Source organism: Temnothorax nylanderi, unplaced genomic scaffold (genome assembly GCF_030848795.1).
Source record: "Temnothorax nylanderi isolate EJ_2023f unplaced genomic scaffold, tnyl_v1.0 TNYL_tig0070_pilon, whole genome shotgun sequence".
Taxonomy (NCBI): domain Eukaryota; kingdom Metazoa; phylum Arthropoda; class Insecta; order Hymenoptera; family Formicidae; genus Temnothorax; species Temnothorax nylanderi.
This window is the reverse complement of record NW_027249132.1, coordinates 398364-420043: the sequence shown is the minus strand read 5'-3', so window position 1 is coordinate 420043 and position 21680 is coordinate 398364. Positions and strand designations below refer to the sequence as shown.

General features: G+C 44.6%; 1 protein-coding gene across 3 annotated transcripts in view; it reads right to left on the bottom strand.

The window, feature by feature from the left end:
- The window catches only part of LOC139773837 (A disintegrin and metalloproteinase with thrombospondin motifs 7), a 62209-nt gene that overhangs the window by 19666 nt on the left and 20863 nt on the right, over positions 1-21680 (bottom strand). For all 3 annotated transcript variants that reach the window (XM_071708592.1, XM_071708593.1, XM_071708591.1), the window contains exons 2-3: positions 15711-15872; positions 3346-3680 (exon numbers count right to left, since the gene is read on the bottom strand). In XM_071708592.1, the coding sequence (XP_071564693.1) occupies positions 3346-3680; positions 15711-15795 (420 nt within the window). In that variant the 5' untranslated portion in view covers positions 15796-15872. The remainder of the gene's footprint in view (positions 1-3345; positions 3681-15710; positions 15873-21680) is intronic.

Genomic DNA, 21680 nt, shown 5'->3' with positions numbered 1-21680 from the left:
ATAATAATTCATATCATTTACAGTAATCCGATAATCAAATAATCCTAATGGATGGGCGCGAGCGTGGGATTTACATTTTACATATTGTATCGAGAAATTTATCATAATCTATGTAATTTAAATCTTACTGATGCGTTTCTTAAAATATTATAGGATACACTTGATGTGTCGTATGTATAAAATATTATCCAGTCTTCCTCGCGATGCAATATGTTAATTCTACATTCTTACAGGAAAAGACATTCTCTCATAAGCTTGAAGCTGTTTATCTAAAGTTGGTGATTCATTCACTATGAAAATTTAAGGGACATTTAATCTCGGATTTAAGTCAATGCGGGTTATATGATCCGCCGCTAAATAGGGTCTTAAGCCCCGCGTAAAAGTCGAACGTGAGTGGCAGGAGTAGGCTCGAGTTTTATAGCGGTTACGCGTCGAAAACCTCCTCTCTTACGAGGGGGCATACTCGCGTGCCTCTGTAGATTTTATGGCCCAATAAAAACGGAGTATTACCCGTGAGAGTTGTAGGTCGTAGGTACACACTACGTAGGACCACGCGGTAAACAGAGTTGCGCGTGTAAAATATCAAGTAGCTTGTACATGTTGAAAACAACCGTTCCGTCAGTCGAGACGACAATCAGAGCGTTTGTTATTATACGGAGATTTGTTCGTTATTACGCGGAGAGAATTTCTTGTCTCGAGCATTCGTCATATTTAGTGTATTTAGTTACGAAGCAGTGCCTTGGCTGTAGAATGGCGGCTGTACTGCCGCGAATCTTTATCTTTTAAATGGAGAAAATCCGAGTTAATTTCCCTCAATGCGCGTACTTCCAGCGCTCTCTCAGCGTAGGAAAGCGGATTTGCCGTGCTACCCCCCCGGGCTGCAGAAATATCTTGTCTATACCGGCGCAGCCTAAGCCCACGCCGCCACGGCATTGTTGCGAGAGGCGCCACGGTTTCGCGAAATTTCGTGTCTCTATTATAATATACACGCCCGGTGGGGTCGATTACTGCGGCTGTTCGCTGCAGTTTAACGAGGCTCCCGGAGAAAATTGAGCAATTATACGGTATTGCGTGAGAACCGGGTGTCCATAAGGGCGAGCTCCGCCAATAGGTCCGCGCTGTTCGGTCGATGGGACACCCAGGACCGATGTCGGGGCAGCCTTACTTTACAAGTGTGTGCGTGCGGCTTGTCGTGCACGTATAATGCACTTGTGCATCCTGCATGTGCGCGTACGTGGACAACGACTAGGTTTGCCGTCATAAATCTGCCATGCCGTGGCAAATTAAATCATTATCTGGAAGCTATGAGCAAATTGCGCTGATGCATGCCCTCGCAGGCCCTTACACGTCTCCTCGTTCCTTCACGCATTGTGCTGACGCTTCTTTTTCCCCGTCTTCGCATTCCTGCGTTCGCTCTTTATACGCCGTTACCGCGCGATTTTACGCGCGTTCGCGCGCAGGAAACTCCGCGAGTGTTTTCTCTTCTTGCGGCTCGCACGGCGGTTTGCAGTTATAGCGCGTAGACTAATACGCATAAATTTCAGCGGAGGATGATGATAAAGAGGCTGCGGCGGCGGCGGCGGTCCGACGAGAGAGATCGCGCGTTATTCTGCGCCGAGCTTTTGCGCCGGAAAATTTTCAACTTTCCGCGGTGTAATCTTTGTTACATTTGGCGCCCTGCCTTCATTCCACCCCAAGTATTTTAGAAGCGTGCATTGCATATAATGAACGTATAATTTCGCTTAAAATGCGTCATAGAAGCGGAGGAGCTGCCAAATAAAGTAGAAATTTAATTTGAGCTTTAGATGAATTTTGAATTATCGTTCTACTTATAATATCCTAAATTATGGAATACTGATCTCTATCATGCGATACGTTCATTTGCATTTCATATTATACACACGGATGCCCCGTAATTAATCGATTCCCATCGAAATCGCATGCCAGTAATGTAAATGGTACCACTGGAAAACACTTTTTGAAAACACGTTTACCACGAGAGAGCGAGAGAGAGAGAGAGAGAGAGAGAGAGAGAGAGAGAGCTCTTGTCCAATTGAATTCTCATTCCGATAGTTCCAGTTCACTTCGTCGCGACATTGACAAAAGAAGTGCATTTCAGATACGCGATAAATCACCCTTGAAAAATTGGCTGGTACGCCACAGTCAAGCTATACCTACGACCCGATTTCGTTCAAATCGCGCGAGCTGTTGGCCGTGAGTTGTCGACCAGACCAATCAATTAATCGACTGATTTTTAGAAAGCAAAGAGAAATGATAATCTTATCATCAACCGCAGCGAATGCGGTAGTACATTTTGATTTTTTTTTCATATACTATCTTTGAGCCAACGCATAGCTCTCTGCAGCTCGTTGCAGATTTGCCGTTGTACGAAGAAGAAAAGAAGAGAGAGAGAGAAAGAGAAACAAACGCGAATAATATGATTGATTTAGAATCACCATGGAGAACGTAGTGAAAAGACCTAACGAGCCAAAACACGTTTCGTTGCCGCGGGATCTTAAGAGCGATATGTCGCAAATACTCGCGGTTGCTCGCAAGTGAAATAACGCGAGCTGATCATTTACTAGCTGTCGCTTACTTACGCTTCTGCGAGCGCGTGACGTTCTCTTTTAGAAACAAAAAAATGTTATCGAGTAGACTGAAACTTCGTGTCTGGTCATCGCGACGCGAACATAACGCGAGCAGATATACAATCTTGATTGCGACTCGCATGTCCAATAGTTTGTAATTTAACCGGCAGAAATCTCGCGTTCGATCCTCGTTTCTTACATGTCGAACTTGATCGACATGCATTGACAGTCGTTGACAGTATAGATTTGATCTCTCATTACGCTCGGATTCGCGACGAATAGTATATTAGCGCGTCGGGAGCAACAGGAAGCTTGATTTCTGTCTACAAATTGCAGCTGACAATTCAATCGCGTATGCCACGTTATGTCACGTTAGACTTTGCTTGCTTCGTTTAGCTTCTAATGCATTTGGACATCTTACATTAACGTGCAAATTAACGTGCAAATGATCCTCGCGAGATTTACGACATAATCGACCACTTGCAAATAAGAAGTTTAAAGGAAAAAAGAAGTTAAAAAATTTACATAATTTATGCTTTATATATAATTTGTAGTCATTCCTCCTTTTTCTGTATTAAATTATAATAAATTATAATTAATTATAATAAATCACAATTGTATCAGAAAAAGAAACAATTACGTCATTGTCAGAACAATCCGTCGTAAATTTTAGATTTTTTTTTTAACGATTCCGAACGCGACGCGAATATCGATTTGTGTAAACGCGACCTATCGGAAAATCGAAAGTGTAACTCACCAGACCGTCGCAGGCGGACAGGGCGACACGGGAATTCCGATGGCCCTTAATGAATCCTTGATAATGACATTTGCTGCCATGACTCTTTGCCGGGCTGCGGACGTGCAGGTCTCGCTTCTGTCTTTCCACGACCATCGCGCGGCCGATGAAGTTGTCGACCGCCGTCAGCTCGAGGTGGTACTCGTTACCGGCAACTGCCACTCGATAATGAACGACTGGCCCGTCTTCGTGATGATGATGCGTAACATTCTCCGAGATGAAATCGCCTCGGTGATTCACCTTTCGTGGTATCACGATCTCGTGATCGTGTAAGTGTTCCTGTAGGGTGTATACCCCTGAAAACGTAAAAGAGTCAATTAGAGAGAACCAGCGATCTGTCTTCCTGATTTTTCCTACGACGCTTTTAGTGGCTAAACGTTTAATTAGCGAACTGATTTTCTATGCGATGGTGCACAGAAAAGAGTATACCGAATACAGCTACCATAAGATCTCTTTTAACGCTATCCTTTACTTGTGTCTGTGCGCGAAGCTTTTCACTCGATTTATCAGATAATATACCGTATTTATTGAGTGTTTATCGCTCTGGATTTCGCTGGAGCAATAAAGTGTAATGTTTATTATATTACGCGCAAGTGGGCAGACTCATAAAAGCTCGATCGCACGCAGGCAGGTATATACGAGGTGATGAAATCCGGAGAGGGCTGGAAAATGAAAAGCGGCTGAACCCTCGCGCTGAAACATGCGACAGTTACGCACCATAAACCCGCTGCAATAATTTGCGATTGATTTAGCGTGCGCTGGCACGCTTAGAAAGGTGCCGCTTACTACGTTCGATTAATGCCCTCGTTAAGCGCCGCCATCGCTGACGAGATAGATGAATACGAGTCGGCCGATCAGGTTTCTTCGAACGTGCTTAATCTCTCATTGTGACGGTTCCGGGAGATCGTTTCGGAGGACGAATCCTTGAACTGAGGTAAGATCGCGTCTCTCGCTTGATGTCTCAGAACGAACGGTCTTAAGCCTCTCGCGTAAATTACGAGACATTCGAGAATGTGTATTGAGGGGAAGGGGGGAATTAACCGCTGTAAAGTGACAATGGCTATCATTGTAGATCGAACGTATCCGCTCTCGGCAATTTCATTTCGCAATAAAGTTTCCATTTTTTATCTTCCATTCTCGAGAAATTTACTCGCGAGGTCAAGTTGTGCTTTGAACGACGCGACAAATCATGGCACCAGCTTATCGATTCTATTCTTGACTATTGTTACTGATGATCTAACGCTTAATGGAATAATTGTAGTTAACCTCTGTCTATAGTGAATGGAAAGAAAAGCGCGCAGTCGAGAACGCAGACGCGGTTCAACTGCGGCAATATGTCTTAATATAAAAGCCGTCTCCGACAGCGTCGTTACGGTCCCGTCTGCATGTCAATGACAGACATTGACTACGGAAAATGCCTGTGGCTGCTCAGTTTTTTATTTACAATATTTTACCTGCTAGACGTCAGTTTATGCTAATTGAACTCAGTTTCCAAAGATTAAAGATGTAAAATCTGAATGAAATAATATAATTTGTTTTTAGGATTAGTATTAATTAATCACATACGCGTTTCTCTATATATAAAAAACAGAAATCGTAAAAAAGATAACTGTAAATTCAACATACAAATTGGTTCGATCAAGTGATTGCGTAAGTGGAATAAATTAAAATCCAATAAAGTATACGTTCTTCGACCTTAGATATATACGATTAACTTATTAAATATAACGAGGGGTAACGACTTCATCGGACGGTCGCAAACATTTCCACGCGTCTTACGTAATTACGTGAAACCTCGTGCGATATTACGGCTGACGGGCTGAAACGTAGGTGTACATCATTGGCATGCACTGTTCTCGGCAGTCTGCGCCTAATAGTTTCTGCGGTTAATGGTTTTCTCGTGATCGCTTTAGAGCCCCGGCTCTGTGTTCCGCGAAACGTCCACTGCGCCGCTGATGTTCCACGTGAATGCAATGCGATCGGAACGCGCGAGCTCCGGCAAAGCGCAGTGGGTGGTTCTCTACCTCGTGATGGCGATAGCTACCGCTGGGATGATTTACACCGTTTATCGGTTAATTTCATCTCGACATTAATATTAAATAGTAATCGACCTCGGTTAGCTCACTCCTCCCCGATGCAACGCCATCCGTTTGACACGCAGCCGCGAGAGAGCATCGTTCATCTAATCCGACTTATTACTGGCATGGTCTGAAATATCTCTGAAATTCCGACGTTCGTTGAAGCAATAGATGCGATATATATTCGCGTCTCGACGATGACACATTGCTTTGCGATATAGAGTCGTCAAGGCGAGCAAAAGCATTAACGTTGCGATGAAACGCGCGTGCGTCGTTTCATTGCATTGCAATGATGCACGTGAGTGAATGGTGCCCAAGCTATGTATACATTTCATTTTGGAGAAACAGATAATTACCGGTTATCTCATTAAAATACATAGCCGCTAATTACTGCCTATAATCGTGAATCTCCTATTTTATCTCGTTATATCGCGAAGTGTATCTCACGTTAAGACTGGCACACGAGGCTCTGAGTCGCCTTGACGAGATGCTGGGACCGATCTATCCGCTTTTCCACGGCTCGATGATAATCGCTAAGAGGCGGATAGATAAGTAGATAAACAGGACGAGAGAGAGAGAGACGGGGGAGGGAAGGAGAGAAAGAGAGAGACAGGTGCCGTCTAGTACAGGTAGTTGAATGGTGTAATCATCATTATCCCATTATCATTAAAGACGGAAAAATGGCGGGGCGACCAATAGGCGCGCACCTCCAGGGAGTCGGGGTTAACTATGCAGGTGGGGACCGTCGGATGGAGATACTCGGACCTCCCATACAGGCTGTACCTACTGTAAACGTCTCTACAGGCATGATCGCGGCCGTTCATACGCCGTACGTACGTACTATGCCGCCACTACCACGGCTCGTCTAATTGCGTATAATTGATGACGCGCGCTGTCCCGGGGTTAACGTAATTATACGCGACTTATGCACCGAGTTATTAATTGGCCTCTCTTACCTGCCGACAATTAACCTTCCGGCGGTCGCGTCCGTACAGAATGTACGGAATAATGAAAATGTACTTCTCGCTGGACCGTAGATAGTAATTTTATATCTCACTTAATAACGTAACTGTAACAAATGTCCTCAAAATGCACTTAGCATCTCTCAATGCGCGCGCTTTCACCGGAGGAAGAATATTTATTTGATACGTAAAATACTTGCGTTTTTAATGATAGGATACCGCGAGAACTCTGAGATCGTAAAAAAAATGGATCGTCGGATGATTAATTGACGTGCTATTTTTTACGGTTTTTTTTTAATTCTCGGAAAAGGAACCGCGTTTCGCCGCGCGTAAGAATTCTCGACAGATTTAGAGGTAGCCGAAAGATCGGCCCTCTCGCAGAATTTATGGATACCCGCGCATATGGAAATCCCGTATTGCAGATCGGCGCGATAATTCAGGAGCCGATCGTAAGGCCGATACCGCAAGGCATTTCGTACGTCTGATATAAACGTAATTTATCGTCGCACCGCTGTCCGCCTACCGTCGTCCGTCGATCGCGCCGCGGTGTTCTATACTTCGTCAGTGTCGTCGGCTTATTTCACGTGCACGCAAGGACTGACGTTGCTACGATCTAATCGATAAAACATTCGTCTTCCGCCGGTCTCCCTGTGGTCGCGATCAATAAGGAAGTATGATCGACGCACGCGCGTTTGGTCCTCGTAACGCATTCCAAAATTTGGTTTCCCCTCGCCGGGGAAAGTGGAGCACGCGGGACGCAATCAAACATCCTCTTATCTGGGCAAAATAATTATATCGCACGCTTGGGGGAAACTGTTTTCAAATTCTATCTACGTGGTACGGTCATACGAGTATTGTATCATTTTCAGCGGAGATTTATTGTTGCGCCTCGCCGCTTTCCCGTATATGCGGGGAGGGCGAGGGAGGACGACCGCAGGTTTCGATTCCGGTCTCACGGTTCCACGAGTTGTCACGGGCGAATCGCGGAGGCGCAGCAGCCAAAGTTATTAGGCGTCGGAATGATTCTTTATCGGCGATACCTGGGGTATTACGGTAGAAACCAGTTCCTCCAGATGACTCACTCCCCGGGCCCATCTCGCGCGCCCAGGCCATCGGCGGTCCCGCAAGAATGGGCCTCCTCCTCCCCTCTGTCGCCCCCTCTCGTCTGCCACCATTAGCATATACCTACTTATCGAATTCATTAAAGCCGTAACGATATACCCGCGGAAATATAATCGAACTACGCAGCGAGACGTGGTCGTCCCTAGAAGACGAGTTTCTCGCTAATCATCGTCGACCTGAATCATCAGTCGCCGACTGGCCTCTAGCTTTGCCGATGTAAACACTGATTTTACGACGCCGAAACTTGATACCGCTTTCGATTTACCTTGTGACCTTTATCTAAAATTCGGTGTAAGTGATGGCTGAGCAAATTTACTTGTACGTCGAGAATGGATCGTCTTGCGCGAGAGATGCGGTCCTCGAGCTTGTAAATTATGCGATCTGTCGATGCCGTCAGTTGAAGATCCTTTTTGCAAAATGCAGAGATAATTTTAGCTATTATTGGTTTTCGGTATAAGTCGAGGAAAAATCGAAAAACGCTCAACCATTTCACGAGTTAGTTAATTTATTGTTATTAGGTAACTTGAGACAGCCTCTTCCAGAATTACCGAAAAATAATTATAGTCTTATACGCTGTCACGTATCTATATAGAAAATATTTGGCGGAGCATGAAATTCCACGATGGGAATTTCAGATTCGGAAGATACGATTATAAATGTATGGAACCTCTGCCAACTGCTGCGACATCGCTTCGCGGAAATCGAGGCACGCAATTAGACACGTTCATCAGGCCTGCAAAGTTTAACGTCCAACGTATCTCAGAGCTCAGAGCTCAGAGCTCAGAGCTCGCTCGTCGGCGAATTATTCGAGGAGTTTGCGATACAGGCGTCTCACGCACGGCCAATCGAGATCGCTCGCGAACAATGGTGTATTCTCGAAAATCCGTTGGTGTACGTGTGTGTATAGTACACCGCTGTCCGATTTCATACAAACGTTGTACTGTGCGCCTCGAAACTCGCCGCGCGCGCCGTACTATCGAGCCACAACAGCTGGTCTCGCTTTTACGGCGAACGAGATAGCTTTGATTAAACAAGCCGCGCCCAAGGTTTCCCGCGGATGCGGTTAATGCGGCACTTGTGGTTTATCCTCGCGATCAAATGAGATCAATCATTGAGGAATTTACCTGAACCGACTGACAAATCGTCTGGATATTCTCTCTCATTCGATTTTCGTGGAAAACGCGATGAATGGACAGAATCTTTTTAAATTGGGATTGCCGGTGAAAGTTATACGATTAATAGTCGTGCAGCATTTCGAGTCGACGGCAACGAAAATGTGTGTGTGTGTGTGTGTGTGTATATGTGTTTGTTGGTGGATATATATTCTAATATCACCGCGATTAATTACTACAGGAAAAAAAAATACGTGAGTCGATATTTTACTTATCGAGAAACAATTGTAACGAATAGCCGATAAAACGAAATAACGAGCAATAGGTACGCGTTCGTGCCGCGCGTACCGAGTGTATCTTTGTAATAAATACACGCCCGATACTAATTCGCGTAAAGTGCATAAAAGCGCGCCCGCCGCGGCCTGTACCGATCGTTACCATCGTAACGCGAGGTATCGTTAGACGCAATATCCCGCAAAGCATATTTGCGGCGTAATCATTTGAAAAATGGCCACGTCGTTTGAGCGATGACCGCCCTCGTAGCGTTCGTGACGACGTTTAATTTCCCCGATTGCCACGTGATGAAACACTCGCTCGCACGTGTGTACACACGAGACATATTACATATCGCGCGCGATGCGTACTCGTCGCCGCGGCCTGGCTCGGGATGGAATGGAGTTAGGTCGACCGGAGACGGCGATTAATCACCAACGGGTACAACTTAATTATTGTTCGTACCCCCCTGCTAATCCGGCCGCGCGAGTTACGCTCGCAGCGCGCGATTCCCGGTCGCGCTCGAACAGACACGCCGATGAATCCTCGGCGTGTCGGCTAATCGTACCGACTCCTTAATTAATCGAATTTCATTTTTGCGAATCGGTAGACGCCAGCGAATACCGGACGGCGAGCAGCCTGTATTGGTGCGTGCGTGTATCGTCGATCGGGATTATTTCTCAATGTTGCCGTCACCACTGGACCGATTCTCCGCACGTGGGTGGATACAGATTAAGCGCGGCGCGATACTCTCGATGTGCAGCCTTTCGTTAATTAGCTATGTATGACACGCTTGCCAGATGATGTTTGAATCGGATAGAGACCGAGCTTTAACGAATGAATCTCATTCACACACATACTAAGTAATATGTTAATAATTATCAAACCGGATTTGACTAAAGGCAATAATTGAGATCTTATTTGATGCAATTCGAAATGAAAATGTAACAAATATATCTTCAAACGATCTTTAAACGATATATCGATAATGATACAAATCTAAATGATATATAATAATAATAATAATGATCTCTAACTGATACGTGCGATTATTCTAAAGTAATTGGCTGGCAATCGCATTTACGAGCAAATTCCAAGTTTTCGCAACGGCGCATAATTTACGAGCCGTAGTTTTTAGATTATTTTAATAGTTCAAGGCTTCGCTAAAAGAAGGCTGGCTTCCGGATGCCGGAGCTAGCATCTTGACGATATTCCACCCCGGTTTCTCGAACGATATTTCCTCGTGATTTACTGCGAAGCCGCGAACAGAAGACGACCTCCTCCTGCAGCCGCCGCTATTATTTCGCCACTTAACAGGAGTGGCGTGTACGTTGTACGAGAAGAGTGACTGATTCGCACCTGCGGGGGCAGACAGGACGAAGATGCTGTCGAGAGCGTGGGCCGTAGCCGATCAGTAATAACGAATAAAACCCACGCGGCCGCTGCGGAGCATGCTGCGGGAGTGATCCTTTTCGAGAGACACCCGAGCTCCTCACCCACGGGTTATTTCGCACGTATATCCGCACGGGTATTCCTTCGTAACGACGAAACTAAGCCGCTATTTTGATTCTCGTCTCGTGGCCAGCCGCCCATTCGCATTCACGCGAATAAATGCGACGACTTGTCCGCAATTCGTATATTCCCCGCGATATAATATATACAAAATGTATCGAGGCGCACGGCGCGTACGCTTTCGTCTTCGAGGAGCTCTCGTGGAGGGCTTCATCGTTTCCACCGTGAGAGATATCGTAACTCGGTGGCCCCAGGGAAATCGGTGAAGTCCGTTATTGCACTGTCCCGGCTGGAAGACACAGTGGCAGGTAGTTTACACGTTCGATAAGTGACGGCGACGTCGAGTGTCGAAACGGCGCGGCGTGGGGAAATTTCTCACGTGCCGATGGCACACTCGAGTTTGCTCGTCGACGACGATGTGTCCTCTTCCGCACACCTCGGGGAATAGACTGTACGGCGCGCGATTCCAGCTCGGCACCACTACAAACTGCCGGCGTCGTATTTCGCCCTCGCGCAAGATATGCAAGGAGATGAATTAACAGTCACGCCCGCAATTTTACGCATGGCGGATTTAATTTAAGACTTTAGACAGTGCGCGTACGTGACGCGAATGAATTTTCACCGGAAGCAAAGTGTTGATTGAGCTTAGCGTTCCTCGTCTTACTCTCTCTGTCTCTTCTTCTCCCTCTCTCTCTCCCTCTCTCTGAAGCGTGTTCGTTTCTATTTATGAGATCATCAAGTAGCGCGAGTGGATACTGCGCCCGGCGCGGAGTAAATCGTAAATCGATGCTTCCCGGCGGCCTTTAATCGGTCGTATAAAATTTTATTCCTTCGTAAACTAGATCTTTGTTATCGCGGAGCTGTCGCTCGCGGCTCGTGGATTTAGATAAAGGGCAACAAATACGGCAGATTACGGAAAATATCCGGATTCTTATACGATGCGCCATGCACTGTATCAACGAAGCACGGTGTGGCGGTTCTTGAGAGAAATATATATCTCCCCGGAGTTCTTGTTCCGCAGAAATGGTTACTGAGATAAGGCGGCACGTCCGTGTAACATGCGGCCAACGGTGAATAAGCGTACTCAGGTAAATGGCTGGTTATGTTTGCAATTTATTATCTCGCGGAGAGATAGATGCACCTAACGCATCTGGGCACAATATCGCGTTAAGTCGCAAGCGGAGTCGTCGCTGTACCTGTCACAATGGCCGGTTGGGAGGCAATGTTTGCGTTACGTATTGCCCATTGAATCTTTCTCTTGTTGGTATACATACACGATCCTTATGATTTATAACGCAAACGTTTAACGGAGCTAAAAGGGGGGCACGCGTGGGGTATTACGGCAAGGGATTCGACACGGCTGACCTTTTTCATATATTTACAACGGAGAATATCGTAGATAAGAAACTGGTAAGAAAAAAAAGAACTGGTCGCGAAATTTACACCTAAAAAAAACCAAGTCGTTGCGCTGACCTTTAAATTCGATGTTAATGAAGCGCAATGTTTTTAGACTATTTTTATACTTTTATATCAATTCGAAAAAAGATTTTTAGTTTTACAAGTTTTACTAGTTTCAAGTTTATATCTGCTGCGAGTTAAAAACATCATTATCATAAACGTGATAAAAGAAACAATATTTTCGTACTTCCACGTCTCTATTTGCGTGTTCTCTCTCGTTTCTCGTATTTATTTTTATTTAAAATTTATTTCATTGCATGTATTATTATATGCTTCTTCTTCGACGCAAATTATGCAAATCTACGAATCGGCTATTAAAGATATTCGGGACGTCCGAATAGCCAGATCGAACAACGCTGCAACATTCGAAACATCGAAGATAAATTGAAGGCGCGATATCGGGGATCGCCGTCATCGACATGCCTACGCGACGCGGCGCGGCGCGGCGCGGCGCGGCGTGGACTTACTTTGTAACGTTTTTTGGATTTTGCACATTTCTCGACGTGCCTACGCGGCTCGCCTTTCATTTCTCACGGTTGCGGCACTCCGGCGTCCGGTCCAGACTCAAAACCCGCCGAAGAGAGGACGAGGGAAAAAGAAATCTCGCGCGCGGGAGAGGTGCCGGGGTCCATTGACAGCGTTTGCCCACGCGATCGCCCGCGCCCGTATGCGTGCCTCTGTGCGTGTATCTTTATGCAGGTGCGTGCGGATGCGATGCCGCTGTGCACTCTCGCGTCCTCTTACGCGCGTATACTATGATATGCCGCGCCACGGATATACGCGCGGAACGCCTACGCTGTTCGGCCGGGCCGTCGCGTATTTATGCGGGGAACGAACGGGTGATTTTTCAGCGTGTTCGAGCCATGAATGGGCGACTCGTCGTGTTGGTTTTACGGACACAACAAGCGCGGCTCCGCCGCGCTCAGACGCTCCTCTCCGTCCCGTCATTGATTTTGCGGATGCTTGGCGCCATCGCAGATCCGTAATTGCCGCCGGAAGATAAAAAGGGTACGACGTTCTTGATTGCCACGCAAAATGTTTCGGGAACACGATATTTTCGCTTCGCTCTCCGAGAATTTTACTTTACGTACTGAAAATGGAAGATTTTTCCAATTGCCGCACGTTCATTTGTTTTCATTTTACTTATCAATTATCTATTTGATCAGGATATTATGTACCCGCATCCCGTTGGGTTATATTGCAATTTTTGATCTGGCAGAAATTTCTGTAGGTATCGTTCACCCAGTATAAAAAATGTTGGGCTGGGATTTGTAACGCGCGTAGCTGACATTTAAATTGGGTTATTCCGAACAATTATACATATTCCAATCGGTTTTGTCTAAACGATTTTGTGATGCCATTCAATCCCGAGGAAACCAATTTGAAACGGTAGCCCATACTGCTCTAAATTGGTGGATAGGGACGAGACCGATGTTTTCAATCGAAAAATTGATTGGCGATTGCATCCAGCGGCCACGACCTGACACAGGCAAAGACAGAAGCGGCGAGAAGACATACGTCATTTTCGTGAGTGATCTTTATAGGGTTGGCAAACACACTCGGGTATACTTTGGGGGAACGCTCTCAAGTTGATTACGGGCGGCTCTACGACTCGCCGTGAAACACACGGCTTTCCCGCTTTATTGCGGCAACGTTATGTCCGCCGCTTTACCTCGATTCGATAAATTTATCTCTCGCCGATTCCGGGACTCCTCGTTTCGTCGGAAACGATTACGGGCGAGATAATAATTTCTTTTGCGCCGGCCGTTAATTTCTCAAATTGAGAGAGAAAGATTGAGAGAAAGAGAACGGAAGAAAGGCAATCGGCGCGACGAGGCGCAAATCGCACTAATGTCTCGTCATTACGTTACCTCGGGCGAGTTAATAATTCCGCAATCACCAAAGAGAGACGCCGGTGGTTATCGCGAGCCGGATAAATTACCTGTGTCAGTTACCCAGGCTCGGGGGTTTCGGGCCACGGCGCGGCGTTCGGTAAACAGGTCCTCCCGCGAGAGCGCGCGGTATGTAATTTTCCCTGATCATAATAACTACCCCCTAACGAGAGGGTAATTTCGAAACGGCTCGTCCGTCACGTCTCTCCCTTTCTCTCAGTCGCCGATAATTTGACGTCTCGCGCATTGTTTTCCTCTCGCCCACGGAACAAATAAATATTTACCAGCGGCCAGGCTCATTAAGAGACGCTACCGACGACGGCGATCTACATTGAAAAGGACGTTCCATGCGCGTCCTCCGCCTGCGAAATTTTAATGCGACGACGCCAACCCGCTCGTCCTGACGTCGAGTCCCCGAGACCGTTTCTCTTTACTTACATTGTCTTCCGAAGCTCGCAGACGCTTTTTATATTTCGTTACTTCGTCCATGAAATTTATCTTCTTTTATTTCACCGCTCGTCGTTTGTGAAATTCGTCTTCGTGCGTCGCTATATCGGGAAGACTACTGTCTCCAACGTGAGCGTCCAATGTTAACGAAGTGACTCGCGATGAAAGGGTTTTCTCTGTCGGTCGAATGTACATTCGAGACGAAGAACCGAAACCGAGGAAGAAGGATGCATCCATCGCTCCGACTTGTCGTCCCTGGATGCACAGTTGACAAACGATTTGAAATAAGTACAATAGCGTAAATGGCGCTTAAAATATTCCAGACGAAGGCCATCGATTTCTATCTGCGTGATTTGAAGTTAAAATACGTTTGATCCTCGACGCCGCGCCGCGCCGCGGACACGAGAAGAGAAATTCATTTTGCGCCAATCATTACGTTACCACTGTTGCGAATAAATGTGTATTCATTCGCGTGTATTTACAATAAAATCCAAGTCTGAGGACTCATCGATAATAATACTAATTTCTTTATACGCTCAGCAGTATGTAGTTTCGAATTGCCCGAAGGGCGCTGACAAACTCCGCGAGCATCGCCGCGAGCATCCGACCGTGCGGTCTCGCGGGATCAGCATTTCTCGCCGCGGTACAGCACGTCAAAAGCAGCGCTAAAAGTTATGTCGATTGGCCGTACGCCAGCCGACGGATTCGCGCCGGCCGATATCCCCCGATAAGATCAGCGAAATCACTGCGGCGCGGCGACGTCGAAACCGGGTACAATATTCATGCCGTACCGCAGGCAGTAGCGGATGACGATCAATTACGATTCCGAGTAACAGTCCGAGTCACTCTACCGCGCGCAACACACTCGAAATATTTATCGACATAATTAAAAATCAGCATGAGAGCCTTTAACAGCCACTAAGGTGTCCCGATGTATAAATAAGTCGCGAATTAGCATTTTACGACACATCCTGCGACGGTCTCACCCGGAGGAATTACGCGCGCGATTCTTTCTGTGGATTCCTTTTGCCTCCTTCGCCGCTTGCAAAATCCGACGCCGCCGCGCCGCGCCTGCATTGTACCTACGACTCGTTCCTCTATTCGTGCTCTTAATAGGAGCGCGTCCCGCAATGGTAAGGCTTTTGCTCGAGAACCCACCGCTGCCAGTTTTCATGCGAGTCGAAGAAACTCGAGAAAGTGGACGCGAGGTTACGCGCGAATCAAGTATACTCGATTCCGCGGTTTTAGAGATCGCTCTTATCCGGACTAAACTCGCGGAAGGGATCGTCTCGATGATGGTGAGAAGAGGAGAATCTATATCGAGCTCAGCATTGTTTTTCTATTTCTATTTTTTTGTTTGCAATTAAATCAAAATGATCATATAATGTCATCCGTAAATTATATAATTAGTATGAGAAGTATTATACGTTATAGAAATAATATCAAATAACGTATTTGTATGAAACTTACCTCTGACGTTAGGCAGCCGTTGCCGAGCCTCGAAGTTGGGCTGCACCACGGCGATTAGAATCTGGAGCATGAATAGACACCGCATGATTGGCACTGAATCGAACGTGCTTCTCGCTAACGAAACGCGATCTCCTTGATGTCTGCCGATGTTCCCCCTTTATTCTGGAACACACACGTCGCGCAACCGCAACATGAGTTTCTCGTTAAATCCTCTCATCACGCAGCAATTGGGTCACTTCCGCGATTTAAGATTACGAATTAAGGCTTTGTTGAGCTCGAAGTATGTTTCGCCGGCGGCGCGAAGCGTAGAACGATAATTTATGAAAAGTACTTAAGCTCTCTCTTTTGACGGGTACGGGGGAAAAATTCTAAGGGTCGAAACGAGACTTTTCCCTCTCTCTCTCTCTCTTTCTGACAGAATGAAAGGGGTGAAATGTTTTCACCTGCGTCCGTTCCTCCGGATAAAAAATTCTGTCAACGAGAGAATGGGATAGAAAATCAGTTTCGTCCTATATATATATATATCTTTTTTACATGCCAAGCTCATGTTCGGATATAACGTGTCTCATACAATTTTCTCGTGCGCGTCGAGCTGTTTCAGGGCCGTTCCGTGGCGACGCGGCGACGGTCCGTAGTTACGATAATTGGAATTCGTTCAACCATATACCGTGCCGATGATCAAGCTCGACAAGCTACTGGATTCTTCTATCCAAGCTAAAGGCAGCGCTCGTCTCGGGAGATGACTCTTTCGCTGACAATAGACTCATAGCTCGCGGCGTCTCACGGTAAGACAAGCTGAACGATAACGCTATCGATGAGCGTTTATCAGAAATTTTAAAATTATGCTAAATCGCGATTGTAATCTCGACCACGTGCGGAGAACGTCATTTGCATCGTGCATCGCAGATTTATCCCTTTTTAAGAACTATAAACGTCGGCGCATTCTAATTTTCAATCGATATCGTTCACGCGAACATGACGCGTTCGGGAAGATTATTTCGCGGCAAAGGAATGGCTCATATATATATATATATATATATATATATATATAATAGTTTTTTCAATAACTGGTTAATTAATATCAACTACTCCGGGCTTCGTAATATATTCTCGGCGAGGTACACGAATGTTGTGATATCGCATAAGCTGCACGTCGGTTTAATCCGCACGAGTAGCTTGTGTTCTTCTCAAGTACTTCCACACAGAAACCAGACCCGATGCTCTATGAAAGCGCAGGAGAGGTTCGTAGCCGGGATGATAAGTCGGGTGGGAGAAAGTCAAAACGAGTTTATTAATGCGACGCGGAATTGGTAATTAGTTCCGCGCGTATCTGTCGTAGAACGCAAATAAGCTTTGCGTGTATACGAGCGTGGAAGTTGACGGAAATGTCGATAAATATTTGTCGATATCGTTTTTAATACATCGATATTGGATGGAATAAGGAAATCAAAATACATTTTAACAATTGAGTCGTTGAAGGGAGTAGTGATGAAAGTTACGTCAAATTTATTTTGAGAAGTGAGAGATATTCGTGAATGTGTTTAAATCCACATTTTCTATAATGATATTCTATCACATTATGAAAAATAAAAAAAATATATCGAGTTTTATAGTGTTATCTTAAAATTAGTATGCGCAACGAAATTGTTCCATCGCCGGTCCGTAAAAATACAAGAGAATTATGATGACAAACAGATATGACGCTGTATAAATAACATTACAACTCGTGTCTCGGAGTTACGAGCGCATATCATTTAAAGTGTTAATTGACGCCGTTTCGAATTCGCCCCTATTTTCGAAGTAAGCGCACACGTTTGCGATGTGCAAATTACAAGCATCCGCGTATAGCCGTATATTGCTCGACTCGATTGTATGCCGTGTCAGTAACAGATGTAACCACTTACGGTACCACCGCGGAATATTAATAAGCAGGGCGTAGGTTTTAAAGCGTCTCTCGCGTCATCTCGATTGAGTTGTCGCACCTGTAATACGCCGGGATGAGAACATCGGTGTAGATTAACGGCACGAGTGTCATTAGAGGACGATGTGAATCTATGACGAGTAAACACGCATTTCGCGTGCGGCCCTTACGTATGTCTCTAATTGATGCTCAGCCGGAAGTGGGCGGCTTCATTGCATCTTGGATAAACATTTATTTCCTCGTAGGAAAGAGGAAAAAACTCAACTACGAAAATAAACGAAGTAAGAGGCATCTCGGTAGCTGTTGGAACACATAGGTAATCGCACGTGAAGATATCGAAGCTCGCGAAAAGGCAATGAGAAAGCGAATAAATAAATTCTGAAGTTGCTCGAGCGGGATTAATTCCTACAGGCGTATCGACGTTTACTGCCGTCGAAATTTTAAACCTCGACATAATTAATATGACAACCCACGCTTAGTGAGCGACTTCGAATTACGTGAAGCCGAATAATCTCACGATTGTTATACGAGTTCGTGTAAATACTTTTTTTTTAAACATGAACAGTTTTCCAGTTCGTGCTGCAAAAAATGCCGCCGACTATGAGACTCATTAATCTTACGCTTTTCAAGTGCTTTGCGCTTGTCGGTTCTCGAATTATATGCGTTTACATTAACCGCTCTCTCGTTTATAACAATAAACGAAGAAAGCTTAATTAATATATCGATTAGCTGGAGGAAAGTTCTGTTACACAAAATCTTCGCCGTTACCATGGATAATATTAAAATCATCATAATGTTATCATGATCCATTTTTGTAATCCGATTATTTAAGAAAAATCTTCCTTGCTTATAGATACTATCATAATTATGCCTACGTATTCCGAGTTATCGAGTTATTAAATCCGCAATACATTTTTTTTTGTAAGCCTCAAGCTCGGGTAATAAATTAAGCGGCCACATAATAAATTTCTATCCGTGCGGCAGCTATCGCGTACGCTTCGTATTGCGATATTTTACTCGTATTTTACAGAATAAGAATGCGCGCGGAGATATTTATGCGTGTAATACCGCAATCCAGCGGTTTCGCGTGAATGTGCGATTTATGTCATTAAAGTTTTCTAACAATATATCGATCAACATAAATGGATTGTCAGTGAAGGTATCACCGGTATGTAAAATATTTATATATGACTTACTCGGCTTACTCGGAAAACAAAGCTGCGCTCGTAAAAAGATACGTTCCTTGTTTGCCGAGTAATGGATCGGAATAGGTACTGTAAGAAGATTGTATTTATTCCTCTAAATTAATCGTGTACATTCATTGGATTTCACATTACGCGGGCTTTCATAATATTACTAATATTAATTTTTTATAGGAAAAGTAGATCGTATTCAAAACTGAAAGAATTAAGAAATTTGGATTATTGGAGTATTACAGGTGCTTTTCAATGTATGATAATAATAACTGTCCATAATACGCTTTGCAATAATGGGACAATCTGAGAGTACTGTATATACATTTAATTTCTAAAGCACGGCAATTTATGAAAGAAAAATTGTTAAGTTAAATAAAGGAAATTAATTTTGAAGTCTTTCACAGAACGTAATCTTGTACTATTTACACAATGAAATTATGAAAAGATTTCTATGTTAGTTTATTTATAAAATAAAATCGGTCTATGTAAACTGCAAATATGCTCGAATAATACACGACAAAATTAATGCGCGTGTGACTCTTAATTAAGAGCGCAAATGCGACGATCGAGATAAAAAAGTAGGAAATACGAAAAATTCATGGTACTGTAACTTTACATTAGCTTATTTAAACGAGATGCTTTTACAGTAAGTACAGGAAGTTTTTACAGTAATGTCTTTCGCGTAAGTTAAGTAATTAAATAAAATGACATAATTATCACATATTATCACGCTGCATTTTTCAACGTTATGAGGTACTCTCTTTATTTATACAAAGGATGTGATTTAACTTTTTTATCCGTTATATTTTTATTCATACTTTCATTCACACGACAGCGATAAAAATATTTTCTGAATCTGTATTATCGCTTTGAAGCTCAAATAGCAAGTAAAGCCATGTAAAGAGTTTTTTGTTAGATATTCATATAAAATTGAATAAGATTATTTTGTAATCTCTCACAGAACATTTAAATTAATACCTTATATATATTTATAGAAATATTTTATCTGAAGAGTGCCATAAACAATGATCCATTAAATGTATAAATGTAAATGTAAGAATTATCTGTTAATTGAATTTTTTGAAAAATCTCGTTGTCTGCAAGTAATTTCTAAATAATTTTTTACGATTAAAAACTACGAAGTTTTAATAAAAAGCATTGCGAAACACGAGCTCGGCGCTAACGAAATAACTTAAAGCATCAGCGAATCATCCTCGTGCGATCGTGAGAAGCGATGTACCTGTCCGTGTATAGCCCTCCTTAACGATTTAATAATTACGTGGCTCTCTTCGGAGAGTCGAAACAAGTCTCTCATTAACTGCAGCGTAATTTGTTGACTTTCGATTTGATATGCAACTCTCCTCGAATGCGCTGACGTACCGCGCCGCCATCGGGTTATCATTATCGTGATACGTGTAACAACATAATGACGTAAGAGTGAGTCCATTTTTCTGCATCCGGCACTTTGTAAGAAAGGTATACGATGCGTAAATAGCGGGCTTTCATTCGGCAAATAATGCTGACCCATTTCGATTAATTAATACGCGTTCTCCGCGCCGGTTGGGGAGATTGAGAATTACGTATGCGCGCGGTTAATTGGATCATGAGTAGCTACGAGGTTTTTTAATTCGCGGGATCAGTTTATTTAAGAACAACGGGACGATTTTCAGAACGGTCGTTACGTGATAAAAATGCTCGTTGATTTATACGGTGATCACCGATTCAGTCTCGAAACTTATTCATTATGTGTCATTTGGAGCGCTGCTATATACGATTTGTAGCTACGATCGATTGAGAACGCGTGATTATCCGACGCGCGGGCGTGTCGATTGATGAATATACGGCGTTCGCTTCATTAAGCGTGCGTGTTAATGTAAAATCGCAGATGATCCATAAACGCGCGACACGTTTCCTCCGGCGACGCTTTCTGTCGCATAGAAAAACAAGTCGGGCAACTTTGCGGATAACCGTCAACGATATACACGTCGTTGTTATCATTCGCAGAAAATTATTAATTTGTCCGATGACAAATGGAAGTTGACAGACATGAGGCGTGCAAGTCGAATCGGATCGCAATGTATGGAAATTGTTTGCCCGGCAGCCTTTCCGACGATAACGTATTGCGCCTCGCGTATCTAATTATTAGCGATTTTTCTAATAACATTTGTGCGTTTCATTTTCTATGAAACACGGTCACGGAAAAAACTTGAAACGTTATCTTGAAAAAGCGTTACCAGCTGCGAAGATTAATCGGATGAATCGCAGACACAATATACGTCGGTATATTTTATGCTTCGTATAAAAATCTGAAAATGTTCACACGTATCGTAAGTGAATCAGCATTCGAGCTTGAAACGTCGTTCGATGAAAGTCCTATCGCCCGCGGATTCCCCCGTCGGCGTTGGAAAATTCGCAGCCGCTTATTACGGAGCGGACCGGCCGGGCCGCGGTTTTAAGACTGACGTCGTTTTACGTAATCCCGCGCCGAGATTTATGGACGGCATTATTTTTTCGCGCGGTACTTCGGCGCGCCGCGCCGCGATGAAATCCACGGCACGGAGAGGACCATCCGCCGACTACCGGCGCCGCGCAATTTTTATCCTCTCGTCTGACGCGAGATAAACGAGGCCGTTGACGGCGCCGCGCCGCGCCGGAGATTTTTCCGCGCGGCGAATCAGTCGCGTAAAAAGCCTGGCCTGGAACCTGTTAAGTTTCCGAGCGAATCCGCTCGATCATCCGCGTCGCGGTTAACCGTTACCGAACCTTTTAGTCGCGTTTACCTTGGAGAGGGAGAATCGATATTTCGCCACGAATTTTTCGCGATACCGTCACTGGCGCCGCGCATGACGACGC